General features: G+C 36.3%; 1 protein-coding gene across 3 annotated transcripts; it reads right to left on the bottom strand.

Moving 5' to 3' along the window:
• Positions 1-16: 16 nt before the first annotated feature.
• On the bottom strand, positions 17-2,612 carry LOC145104034 (Remorin family protein). 3 transcript variants are annotated; one of them, XM_079041317.1, is made up of 5 exons: positions 2,387-2,612; positions 1,960-2,092; positions 892-1,861; positions 691-772; positions 17-450 (listed from the first exon to the last, which is right to left on the bottom strand). In XM_079041317.1, exons 1-5 carry the CDS (start codon positions 2,420-2,422, stop codon positions 247-249), a joined length of 1,425 nt encoding a protein of 474 aa, XP_078897443.1. In that variant the 5' UTR covers positions 2,423-2,612; the 3' UTR covers positions 17-246. The 3 variants fall into 3 exon arrangements, with proteins under 3 accessions (XP_078897443.1, XP_078897442.1, XP_078897444.1); XM_079041316.1 differs by having other exon boundaries at positions 892-1,873; positions 2,387-2,610; XM_079041318.1 differs by lacking the exon at positions 2,387-2,612 and adding an exon at positions 2,208-2,379 and having other exon boundaries at positions 892-1,873.
• Between the last annotated feature and the right edge of the window lie 11,479 nt (positions 2,613-14,091).

Below are 14,091 nucleotides of genomic sequence, written 5' to 3'. Positions count from 1 at the left end.
GACTTTTTCAGTTAGAAGGTCAAAATCTTTGTTTTCATCCAAATTTTAATATACAAAACCTACTAAATCATAGATCAAAATACCTGTTATACATGATCTTGATTCACATTTCAGTTTACTAACATATAAAGATAAAGAAACATGAATGGATTATACAACGTGGCATCTATATAATAAAGATCTTTGGATTACAACAAAACCATCAGACACAGAGTTTCCTAACAAAAGAATTTTTAACTTAAAACTTTAAAAGCAGCATCTATAACATGAGAATGAAGATGGTATTCGACCAGTTTTACGAATATACCCTGCTTGTTCTTCTGCTCTTGCAGCTTCCCTGTTTCTCTTAGCCTCTGCTGCAGCCCGTTTCTCTTCAGCTTTGTGTCTTGCAGCTGCTAATTTATTCATCAATCGATCATGTGCTCCACCTCTCATCCGCTCTACCTCTACCTGTAAGTAAAGGGTACTTTTGTCATTTTCTTGAAACAACAAAGAAATCAATAATGGGTATTTTGGTCATTTTAAAATATGATGTAATTCTTTGGATACATTTACAACCCAAACGAAAAGTTAAACCTTTTGAACCATATGTGCTCTTATTGTAAACAACTAAACATACTTTTCAACCAAGTTTGACCAATTTACCCCTATAGATATTAGATAAAACAAAAAGATTAAACTGTCACATACCTCAATTCTCCTCATTTCAGCTTCAGTCTTTGCTTTTTGATGGTTTTCCCATGCCTCTATCTTTACCTCTTCACGTTTGAACCTAAACCCATAAATCATTCAGTTAAAAACATGCTACATTTTGAAGAAAAAAAAAAAGTTACCCTTTTGTATGCATTGGATAGTTTGTGTGGCAAAAGACGTAAATAACCTCATCATTACCTAGCCATATACTTGGCTTTCTCAGCATCTTCCCAAGCAGCTGCACGCATCTCAATAGCAGTTTTACCCGATTTTTCAGATGCCAAAACTTTCAAAGAAGAAGATGCATCTTTATCTTCTTCTTCCTTGCTAGCCCAAGCAGCAATATTCGTCTTCCCCAACTGAGTTCCAAGAGCCTTTATCTCTCTTCTAGTTTTTATCTGCAACTCCTTTTCAGATAACTCTCTGTTACTACCACCTTCCAACCCTAGATTTGAAGGATTGGTGATTCTTTCTGGAGTTGCAGGTCGTGAAGAACTTGGACTCCTACTAGGAGTCGTGGCCCTTACAGGTGTCCCTGTTCTTGATGGCTCTTGGCTAGCAATCGGAGTCATTTCAGTCCCCATGTCTCTCATTGATACAGATCTTGCTGTTGAAGGAGGAGGGACAAACGTTGTGTTCTGGATCGATACAGAAGAATCATGGCGACTTAAATTAACTGCTGCGGTGTCTTCAATCATGAGTACAGATTTGCTGCTATACGAATCCATCTGTTTGGTGTCAGGCTCTTCGTAAGGAGGGATTAATCTTTGATCGGGAACGGGAACTTGAACTGGAACTGGAACTTCCACCACCACCTTCGTGATTGGTTGCCGGTTTCCATGGTTGACATGAGTGTTTTTCTTTGAATCGTTTTTTGGACGGGTAGATGTAGGGCTAGCTATCCATTTCTGGGCGTCGTCCCATTTTGATGGTGGCGCTTTGGAGAATGGAGCTAAAGGCTTCTTTCTATGTGAGGAACGTTCGGATTTCTGAAACTCGAAGGGTGATAATGATACTGGTACTGATACATTTACCTTATCGATCCCGCTCTCGTAGTCCAAATCACCATCATGATCCTTCGATCTGTCGTCGTTATCAGGTTCTGGTAACAATGTATCAGGCGTATGATCCGGAAGTACACTTACAACATCAACATCTTTGTAATTCTCTAAACAATCACCTAAATAAATCGCATACAAACCAAACAATAAATCACAAGTGTTCCAACAATAAGTAAGAAGTGAAATCTTATGAAATGTGAAATACCAGAGTCGTCAATCTCAGAAGTTTGAGATCCCAAAGAGAAAGTACTTGACTCGAGTTCATCTTCCCCTTGTTTCTTCTTTTTCTTCAACATATTCCTCAACTTCGCAGGAGACAGACCTCCTCCCCCACTTCCCTAAGAAAATAAACCGAATCCAAATCAAAATCACATATTCAACACAAAGGAGACTTCGATTTCGGAAACAAAAAAACTTGTAATGATGGGAAAAAGTTACAGATCTGGCAGAGACCAAAATAGGATGAATGGGGTCAGCTGAATGAGGTGCAAGAGAGGAAAATCAATCAAAAAGTGAAAACAACAGTGGGGTTTTGAGTTTTGATTAGATTGAAGAAAAGGGTAAACTGCAACAACAAACGGGTGATGGAAATGGTGATGGAGATGTAAGTGTGAAGTTAGATACTGACAGACCTGTGGTGGGCTTTTGGTTATCTTCTCGTAGTCCATTTGCAGTGTCCTTCTTCATTAATGGTGTGTAATTAATGCATCGGCAGCCATAACCAGCCTAGTAAGCATGGAGTTGTAGGGATTATTGAGGACAAAGTAGGGAGATAAGTGAAGAGAAACCCGACGGACTGTTCAAACGGGTAGCTATCGGTGGGTACATGTGTGCTACAGCTACAGCCCTTCTTTTTGTCTGGTAGTGAAACGCGAAAGGGGATTAAGGACTATTCGTTTTTATTTTTCACGATTCAAAAGTTCTGGAATAAATTGTTTAATGGATAAACAACGTATATTTCTAAAAGAATATATTTTGGGTTAAAAGACGTATCTTATGAATTTTATACCGTTTATATATTTTTGTTATTTGTATTGCTATTAAATTTGTTTATTGTTTTCAAAAAATATAATTTTTTCCGGTAATTATAGGTTTAGCCGTTTTACGTAGTTCCTACGAGCCTTCGACAATCATTTCTAACGAAGTTTTTTAGATCTGTTGGTGTTCTTGTGTGAGTGTGTGTATGATTGTTTTTGAAGAAACCAAAACTCGAAAACAAACCCATGTTGCATGTGAAAATCACGTTCTTAAGAAAATAGTAAATTTTCAAATATGTTATGTATGAACATTACACATCAGCGTACACACATGTGCCCTTTGTGTTCATGGAGATTTTTTGAATATGTCAAGGATGATCCCTCAAGACCAAACTTATATCTAAAGAGCATTTTGAGCATATTTGGTACGAGGAAGGAAGAACGAAAAACATGAAATCTTGATTCTAGGCAAATCTGAAACAAAGAACAACAGATAACGAAGAACACATTTATAAGATTCTACATTTGTTTTATAATGAAACCCACCACAAACTGAAAACCCTAAATCAAAACACAAACACACACAAAGCCACAAAACCGAAAACCTTAAATTGTTTCCATCAAACACACACAAACTAATGAACACTCAATTTTCCATAAAATTGTTTGTTGGAACATGGAAGAGAGTGGTTCTTAAACATGAACACACACATATGAAAAACCTAAATCGAAATCAAAATGAAATATGTTCTAAAATCGGTCATATGTAAAAATCCTAAATAGGTTCTAAAATAGGTTTGACTTTTGGAATGTGTGTTGTTCTTTGGAACAAGAACTAGACGAAACCACTGTCACGAACCATGGTATCAAACCATGCTATCTTCCCCAACTAGCCCTTAAAATCCCTGAAATTTCTCTCAATTCAAGTATGGATAATGTGCTTCCAGTAGTACGGGTCCAATACTACCTTCCACACCGATCCATAATTTCCTTAAGAATCATCCTGAGTATTCTTGCTCAACAGCGTAATATCCGCACTAAAGCATTTCCTAAGCTTGAAGGACCCCAATCAATGTCAGCTAACCACTTCATTAATACAATTACATGCAACAGAACTTAAATAATCTTTCGACTAAAAGACCCAACCCTACAACGGTTAGACTCAAACGAGAGTTGCGCAATAGAGTCAAATCCTTCACTCTAAGATTATTTAACCTTCATAGCATGTAATTTAATGTATTCATTTTATAGTTAGCTCACATCAATGTAAGTCCCACAAAGCACAAAGCAAGCAACATTCGAGCAATGGAGTCGACTGGCACTAAGACACAGTAAAATCAGGCAGATCCTCATACATAATTCTCGATCTCTAGACCCAAGCATCTCGGTTACACATTCGCCCTGTCCTCACTCTCTCAAGAGTGGCTAATCATTCCTTATGATATCCTGCTATGAACTGCACTCACTCATGAAACTTTCACCAAACCTACAGCCACTCGTGCATACTAATCATACATAATGTTGGATCCCATAGATAGTCGAATACTTGACGCTACCCTAAGCCCTTAATCAGACAAGAACAGGAAATACGGTTAAATCAAACATTCTCATGCTATAGTGTCACAACTAGCATTCTAGCTAGGAAATTTTGTACTCTTGTAAACATTATCTACTGTAAACTCGTAACCCAAATTCATGTTATGCTTGAAGTTCAACCTATGAAAACACATTCAAACCTAGATTCATCAAGTAAAGTTGAAAACCCTAGAAATCCCGGTTTAAGTCCTATATGGACTAGGGTTTCCTTATTGGGCCTAATGGGCCAATAAGCTTCCAATTTGACTATTTTGGGCTTAGAACTCTTAAATGGGATCTCATTGGACCCACTCTCATAAGACTTAACCTTTTTGGGCCTTATAAGCCTAAAATGGACTAGTTTATCTTTAATGGGCCTTATTGGGCCATAACTAATCCAATTAGCTTTAATGGACTCAAATCCATTCTCTTATACAAAAATTGGGTCGTGAGCTACCCTAAGGGCCCAATGGGCCGTAAGTTTTCCTTATGGGCCTCATGAACTCGAGCCAAGGCAAGAGTGGGCCAAAGTGATTCCTTCCTCCTTCCTTAGCCCATTTCGGCCCAAGTAAAACAAAAAAAATATATATATATATATATATATATATATATATATATATATATATATATAAAAGAGTGGATAAATGAGGGTTGACAATTGTAGTGCCACCTCATAAATATACATAGGGTATCCATGCACCATTCTCATGTTTCCATGCATGTCAACTCATCTCACTCTCTCCCCTCTCCCATCTTCTTGTTTCGGCCGAAGACACACAACACACACACACACTACATAAAAATTCTCTCCATTTCTCTCTAAGGCCATCTCCTTCCTTCCTTCAAGGAATTCTCGAAAATTTGGCTTGGAATTCAAGAGTCTTCATCAAGTGTTGTCAATCTTTGGTAAGTCATTACACATCCAAGCTTCATAACTTCACTCTCTTGTTAGATCATTCCTTTACATAAAGTTTTTGGTGTTTATACTCTTAGAAATCTTCTTGAGTTTGAGATCTACTCAAGGAAGTTGCTAGGACCAAACTCTTCCATTTCTTTCTTCAAAACCGAACCCACAAACCTAAGGTGAGTTCATACCCCTCTATTTTCGGTTTTCATATGATGTATGGGGGAGAATACAAGTAAAATGTGAATATCTATGTGTATTTGTATGTTATGTGTGATTTCTTGTGTTTTTGTGGTAAATATGTGCTAAAAATGAAAGATATTTCGAGATCTATAGTTCAAGAAGGAAAAATATGTGATCTAGGTCATATCTCACTTAACATGTCAAGATAAACTACTATACAAGCTTTAAAATAAACACACTACAACATAAAATTTGTTATCGGACCATTTTTGATAAATAAACAAAAGATGGGGAAAAAGATGTCATTCACGGTTTCTACAAGGATCAAAAGGTCAAAACAGCTAAAATAAGAGTTTTTATAAATATTAGGCTTTTTAAATGACTAAAAATGTAAATTTTAGCCTAATGGGCTAAAATTTGGGCTTTTCGGCTATTTAGGCCCAAAAATGCGAAAAATCAAATTTAAGGGGCTGAAATGGAAAGTTTTCTCAAAACAGGGGCTATAAACGTATATAAACCTATTTCAGGGGTTAAAATGGCCTTATTTATCAAAAGGGACTAAAAATGCAAAGATTTTGGATTTTGGGTAAAAATTGTAAAAATTGCGAAAAGTGTGGATTTAAATGCAAATCTTTTAACTAAGGGGCTGAAACTGTCCTAAATAAAAATTTGGGGCTTAAAACATCATTTAATTAAGTGTTTAGGTCAAAAATGTCAAGAAAAATAGTTCAATGACCTAATATGTCATTTTTCATAAAAAGGGCTAAAAATTGCCAACTTTACCAAAATAAGGGGCTGAATTGGTCAAACTAATATTTTAAGTCAATTATGTTAATAATAAAATAATTGGGTCAAAATATACAAAACTTTATAACTTATGGGTTTTAAATAGAAAAATAATTATTTTTATAAATCTATGAATCGTTATAAAACAAATTGGTGATTATTACGACATATCGATTAAGCAACTTCGCAACACTAATACTATACAAAACAAGTAAACATTCTAATTGTTGGGCTTGAAAGATTCTAATCATGCTTATTGGGCCTTCGTGACCCATTAACTTGACTTTTGGGCCCAACATAAATAATACATGTTATTGGGCCTCTTGTGACTCAATTACATGCTTAAGGGACCCTCAATGGCTTTTACATGCTATTGGGCCTCAGTGGCCCATTAGCATTACTAGTAAGGTCCAAATGAATCTTATGCGAAATGGGCCAACGCGCCTTTCGTATACTCGACAGCCTTCAATAACATACGTAATTAGTAGGGCCTAGTAGTCCTCTTCTCCTCGTCTGTTAGGCTTACCTTCTCTTCAAGTAAACTAAAATCAGGTCATTAATCAAGGTTAATCAAATTCATTTGGATTAAGTGAGTAATAACGGGCGACACCAATAAGTGTCGGTCGTAGTCTGTAGTTGTAATCAAAGTCTCCTGGAGGGAGAGCGAGAGTTTGTGTATAGATCTATACGGGGGTGACTCCCCCACACCTAAGTTGTTCGCTACAATTAGACTCGGCCAGTCTAGGGTGACAAAATCTTAAGATCAATTCTGGTGTTCATTAGAATGTCAAGACAGACGAACTAGTCATTATCATGCATGGTTATAACGACTCACATAGAGATCCAATACCATCTAAGTAATCATGGGAAATCATATTCATTCGCTGTGACGATACAATAATACAAAACAATCATAATATTTTATCGGAAAACATCGGGTTTTCCGGGGAAACCAATCTTACTCACTTGTACTTTCAAAAACTATAATGCAAAACTTCTCATTTATACACGTTTTGAAATCATTCACGCATATACTTACAGGATCATCACAACATTTTCATGAAAAGTCTTATTACAGAAAATATCGGATTTTCTGGGTTTTACGAACGACATAAACTATTTTACATCAAACATACTTATGAACTCACCAACATTATATATGTTGACCGTTTTCAAAATAACTTGTATTCTCAGGTAATCGTTAGAACGAGGAAGCATCCAGTGTGTTGAAAGTTTCTTTTGTAGTTGCTAATCATCAAACACTTTATATTTTGGGATCATGTAATGTAAATCATGTACTTGATGTAAACAATGCCAGTTGTACTATGTAATGTTTGGTGATGAATGTGTTATGTTTCATGTATATTCATTGTGATGATATTTCAATTTAAGTCACGCGAGCCCTCGGACGTTTTCGCCGTCTGGTTCGGGGGTGTGACATATAGAATCTTTGTGATGTACAATTATGATGCACACACTAAGCACCACAATAATGATGTCAATTTCATCTAGCATATAAGAAGTCCTCCTAGTCTATTAGGCATCATACATCAGCCAATTATATTATGCAATTTCTGAAGATCCCTAGCCTATCACTAGCATGCAGTTCTATCATATCATAACAAGTAACAGTGTGGTAACTTGGGGTAACTTCTTTGCTCCGGCTGATTGTACACATCTCATCCTTCCTTGGTTACTTTTGAAAATAATTTTGAATTTAATTTTGAGTTTGGATTCATACGAATCTTAATCAGGTTCACTCAAACTAGGGCTCTGATACCAACTTGTAACATCCCAAAAATTACAACAAATTTAAAATTTTCAAAACAACCCATTTACTAAAATAAATGTTTACAAAGTCATTGTTTCTAAAACATTATTTCAAATCAGAGTCTCCCAAGATTTAATCAGTCATAAAACCAACGATGTGTACGGTCACGCCTTCGCCTTTCCATGGTTCTCTAAAGCACCTGAAACAAAACTAAAATTGTAAGCCAACGCTTAGTGAGTTCCCCCAAAGTACCAACACACAATACATATATCATATACGAACAAGCATGTCGGGTCCAATCAGTCATCGGACTGGAATACCCACGGGTCCACAACCACCAGGTTGGATTACCCCCGACCCAATCAGTTATTGGACTAGAATGCCAATATACCACGGGTCCCCTCAGTCATCGGACTGGACTACCCTCGGGTCCACAGCCATCGGGCTGGATTACCCCCGGACCAATCAATCATCGAACTAGAATTCCAATATACAACAAGTTCACTCAGTCATCGGACTAGAATACCAATATACAACGGGCCCACTCAATCATCGAATTAGAATACCCTCGGGTCCATTTAGTCATCGGACTGGAATACCCCCGGTCTATTGACTCACGCACAAAGCAGTAAATTCTCAACCCAACACAATATGTCAACATATAACAGATAACAAACATATTCAACAGACAGATAATCATGCAGACAGAAATCACAGGTAGTCCTACAGATCTACCGATCTACACATATCAACACCTATCATATAATCATATTCATCCACCCCATACTCAACATATCATCAATCAAGGTATAACATGATAACAATCCAAATGGGCCGGCCTTGGTGCCTTCGACCAACAAGTACAGTGAGGAAAACTCACCTCTCAATCTAAACAATAGTTGATGAGGTCCCGACTCCAAATGTCAACTCTAACCGTCACCTATCCATCCAAATGACCAATTCTCAACCACAATCCAAAATACCCCTAGGTCAAACTTGGTCAAAATCAGGTAAAAGTCAAAATTCCAAAAAGTCAGTCGAGTCAACCCAGCTGAGTACGCCAAGCGTACGCGTTGGTTGACCAAACACGGGCTTGTTCACCACATACGTGCAACGTACGCCTTATACACCCAACGTACGCAGCTGGCTGCCAACCCAACTTATTAAGAGCTTAATCCTTAATCCCTTAAGTCCATTTTCCAAATCCAAGGCCAAAATGATGTCCTTGACCATAAAGTTTCCAACTTTATGGTCTTGCATGGCCATTAAGTGCCCAACACCAAAGATCCTAACCTCTTAATCCATTAAGACAACTTAGGTCATGCATGAGAAGAAACTAGTGCTCAAGATTACATTTTTATAACTCAAGAGGCTCCAAAACCTCTGAAAGGACAACTCAAATGGATTACAGTAACCCCTACTCATAATACCAAAATTATGGGACCAAAAGAACATAAGATCAATCGCAAAACAAGATCTAAGTATAACTTACCAAGTTCATAACTTTATACCTCCAAGTGATGTCAAATGATGATGTGATTTTGGATCTAAGGTGCTTCACTCCTCTAAGATGGTATCCACTTCCTTATTTGTTTTTCAAAGGCACAAAACACACACACACACACACAAGCTAAAAAATGCTCACAAGGTAGATTAGGGTTTGCAAAAACGTTTTGAGAGGATGGAGGCTGATGAAAGGAACCAGGTTTGAGAGTTAATGAAGAATAAATAAGGTCCAAACCCTAAATATTAGGGTTTGGGCTTCACCCCGTACGCACAGCGTACGTGGCTCTGCCCCCCATTTCCAAAATTGGCAATATTAGCCCCTCCCAGCCACAAATCTTACACTTTAAGGACCAAAATATAATAAATCTCAATAGACAAAAGTGAAAGTACCTCAAAACAAGATGTTACAATATGATTTATTAAGTCATGTACATTATTTTAGACTATCAAGACGTTTGTCTTTTAGCCAAAAGCCAAAGTTTATATTTTATAAAAGAAGTTTACACAATTTATAAACTTTTATCTTATTTTATATCTTTATAAGAATGAATTAAAGAAGCGTGACATTTTTTATTATTTTAAGTAAAAGAAAGCATGGCTTAAAGGTATGGGGAACATTAGGGACATATAGGTCTTAAAAGTGTTAAGACCTTAAGGGTATTACATTTGCTTTAATACCATAAGATGGGGCTTTCATTTTAGCATGCTTTAGATATGAAAAAGCCATAACTCCTCTATCTTTCTCTTATTCTTCTCTTTCAAAGTGTTGGAGGTTATTTGTTGCTTGTATTTTTTCTCTATTTAAGTCATATTTTGATATGCATTTGAAGCTTAAGAGCTTAAGAGTTTAAAAGACTAGCATCATCATCAAGTTGGATTATTATTGGTGTCCACAAAGGAAAGAGTTCTACTCACATTCTCCATCAACTTCCTAATTTCGCATTGAGGATTCAAAGGCTACAAAGGTTGTTATGTTTTTCTTCTTCCTTGGTTGTTGTTTTTCTTTCTAAACTTTGCAAGATAATCATTTATGGGTTATAAACTTGTTTTAAGATATTCATTTTAAAGTCTTTCATTTGCTAACTTTTTTAGTTTTGTGAAACTAATTTTGAATATAAACCCAACAAGTGAAACATAACATCAATTCATTGAATTAAAAACATAGCGTCAAGTAGTACATAAAACCGGAAATGAAGGGCTTTAGCCGGACATGGCCAAAGCATGAAATTCAAAGTCTAGAAATGAAAATTACAAGATTAATTCGACTTACAATTAGAATCAAATGATTTCCAAATGAACCCTAGCAAGAACTTATGGTAAAAATTGCGTCCAAGTTGTCTAGGGTGAGAGGGAGTCTAAAAGATCCTAAAAATCCCGTAATAAGTCATCAGAAAAAACTGACAAAATGCAGTTATCAGGATCCACACGTGTCGTATGGATTTACACTGAATCCACACACCCACGTGGAAAGGAAAGTAGGATGCCATAATCGGAAAGTCTTCTAAAGTAGAATGTTGAATTTATCCTATTTTGGATTTCACACACACACTGTGTGAATTTTATGCCTATTGTCACATATTTCATACATTTGGCTAGCCTCGATTTTTCCAACTTTTTCATTTCCGCTCCATTTGCTTCCACATTTTGTCCTGAGCTTTCTTAGTGTGACATCCCCATTTCCACGGCAAAAAAAAAGACCGATTTGTTTATGCTTTATTTTAAAAATCAGAGTATCCTTTTAAAGAAAAGTGTTGCGGAATTTGTTCCCAGAAAAACATGATAAACATATTATCAAAGCATTTCCGAAGAATTGTATTTTGTTTATATTAAAACTTTGGAATGTTATTGTCAGTATAGAAACATAAGCATAAACAGACCTTACATTCATTTACACTAATGATCCACATCTCTTTTAATCTCTTAGTGTAATGTAGTTTCGTATCGACACCTGTAATACAAATAAGTTGAGTGGGTCAGGTTGGGAAACCTGGTGAACACATAGGGTTCTCAACCCACAATAATATAATTATTATGTTTAATCATCAAACAATCAACCCAATTACCCATCCCCATTATCTTTTTTATTCTTAGAGATCTATCCTAAGAATCATCTGTCATTCACTTTTTCATTCCTAAGGAATAGGCACGAAGTCCATCGTTGCCTATGGCACAGCTGCCAATGTTATATATTAGGCACAACTGCCAATATTATCATTTAGACACAGCTGCCAGGATTATGACGTTTTCTATTAGGCGCAGTTGTCGATATTATCCTTTAGGCGCAACTCCCAGGATTATGACATTATCTATTAGGAGCAGTTGCCAATATTATCCTTTAGGCGCAGCTGCCAAGATTATGATGTTCTCTATTAGGCGCAACTGCCGATATTTAGAGTACATCTGGTAAACACGTAAATCAAAAACACCCACGGGTTATGGTGCAACTGCCAATATTCATCTATATCATATTTCATCCCTCATTATTTATCTACCCATGTTCTACCCAACATATTCGTAGATATAAAATACATATACAGTTTAAATCATTTAAAACATGTATAAATCATTCATCCAACATAGATATAAGGAACACAAATAATATGCACACATATCACGTAATTTATATTAAATACTTCATATCTATGTGTAAGATGAAAGTAACTATGCACTCACTTGTAGCGTGCTTTGATAGAATCTAACTAGAAACGGTCAGTGGTTCGTGATCGTCGGGCTCGGGACGCGGAACGCCTTCAGCAAACGACAGAGAGAGAAAAAAGAATTTGGTGTAAGGAAGCTTAGGGTCGAAATGGCTATTTATAGGCTGATTTTTGGCCTCTCACGTCGTGGGCCTCACATGCTCACGTCGTGAGCTCGATCCTGCTCACCTCGTAGACCCGCCATTTGCGTTTATAGCTCCGAAAGGTGTCCGGATGACTTCTCACGTCGTGAGAATGATATGCTCACGTCTTGACCTTCCAAGAGTCATCCCGTAGACTTCCTATGTGTTTTCTAGGCTCGATTAGTGTCTGTTTGACTCCTCACGTCGTGAGAATTAATGCTCACGTCGTGAGTCCAGTCAGATTAGGGTTTCTGACACGTGTCATGCTCTCAGACAACTGTATCTTCGGAAGGTCATAACTTTTGCATACGAGCTCCGTTTCTGACGTTCTTTATATCCAGGCGTAGGTGGAGACGTACTCTACAACTTTCTTTTATATCACTAAGGCTAATAGTAATTTATCATAAACTCACTTTTACGATTCCCGGTGTCGTGTCGGTTTTGTCGCGAAACTTCGACATGTCATAACTTCTTTGTTATAACTTGGATTTAAGCGTTATTTATATGTACGAAAACCTTGTCACATATACTAAAACTTAGTTAAGATTATTTATTCTAAATAATCCTCCATTAAAAAGTCATTTTTGACGCTTATCGTCTCTAAATTGACTATCCCGAATCTGCGGGCGTTACACTTAGCATCCCCAAAATGCATCTCAATCTTCAAATACACCTCAAATACACCATAAAATGTGAAAATAAAAGTGTTCCTTCGATATACTAGAAATATCTAAAAATATATAATAATGCATGATTTTAACTTCTAAATGCAATGTTAAAGATGAGATATTTATGCAAAATAGGTGCATGAACTGCACCTAACAGGGACCATCTAAATTGTTGATTTCATTGATTTAAGTCAAAGGACGAATATTAAATGTTAGAACAAAAGTCAATATTTTATGTTTGTAAGACACATTGTTTTAGCCATCTTTAAACACTTGAGAAAAGCCTTAATCCATCATATTAAACCTATGTTTGCTTCAATGTATCCTTATGTATAAAAACTATAACTTTGCTGCAATTTATCCTTTTGTTTGAACAATCATATAAATTTGTAGGAATATTCTTTGGGGATGTGGTTTGTATCACGTTTTAATTTTCAAAAACCGCAAAAAAAAAAAAACCGCATCGCACCGCATATGGTATATACAATTTTTTTAATTAATTTTTAATAGTATTATATATTAAAAATAAGATAAGTTTCATGGATGCGAGAAGGATAAAATGTAGATGACGAAAGTGTTGGTTTTTGTTATGACTTTGGAAAATGGTGAATTTTCACAATTTTAAGATATTTATCGTTAATTACTAGTGATTTTACGTTTTTAAGATATTAATTGTTTGTGATTTAAGTTAATTGTCTTATACCTTATTCTTTTTTTTTATTACAAGTAATATATATTTGAACTCTTAAAATCGTTTGAATTCTAAACTACGGTTTAAACCACACAAAATAACTACACAAAATCTATGCGGTTAATAACCGAAACTCAAAAAAAAACAAAACCGCACCGCAAAAATAACCGCCTAACCGCATCGCAAAACTAACCGCACCAAACGGTTTTTAAAATTGATTAACCGCATTTGCGGTTAACGGTGAAGTTTTGACCAATAATTGCACTGAACCGCACCGCGCTCACGTATATTCAAACAATTACCCATCGATACAATGAAAAAAAAAAATTGTATTTGGACCATTTGTGATGAGCCATTCTAAGATATGGGCCTGGGTCCGAGTACCCGAAGTCTGCCGGGTCATGAATTCCTCTCTTCTTCTCCAAGTCACTTCCCTT

Source organism: Lactuca virosa, chromosome 4, assembly GCF_052849685.1.
Source record: "Lactuca virosa cultivar CGN04683 chromosome 4, Lactuca_virosa_CGN04683_v6, whole genome shotgun sequence".
Taxonomy (NCBI): domain Eukaryota; kingdom Viridiplantae; phylum Streptophyta; class Magnoliopsida; order Asterales; family Asteraceae; genus Lactuca; species Lactuca virosa.
The sequence above is the reverse complement of the archived record's forward strand: the minus strand, read 5'-3'. Positions and strand labels throughout refer to the sequence as shown.

What these genes read in the sequence shown, in the direction of transcription:
- LOC145104034 (XM_079041316.1), bottom strand. Translation starts at nt 2,422, where the DNA reads ATGGACTACGAGAAGATAACCAAAAGCCCACCACAG. An exon ending in TAACCAAAAGCCCACCACAG is followed by an intron (nt 2,093 to 2,386) that starts GTCTGTCAGTAT and finishes TTATTTTCTTAG; the next exon opens with GGAAGTGGGGGAGGAGGTCT. An exon ending in AAAGCCAAGTATATGGCTAG is followed by an intron (nt 773 to 891) that starts GTAATGATGAGG and finishes TTATGGGTTTAG; the next exon opens with GTTCAAACGTGAAGAGGTAA.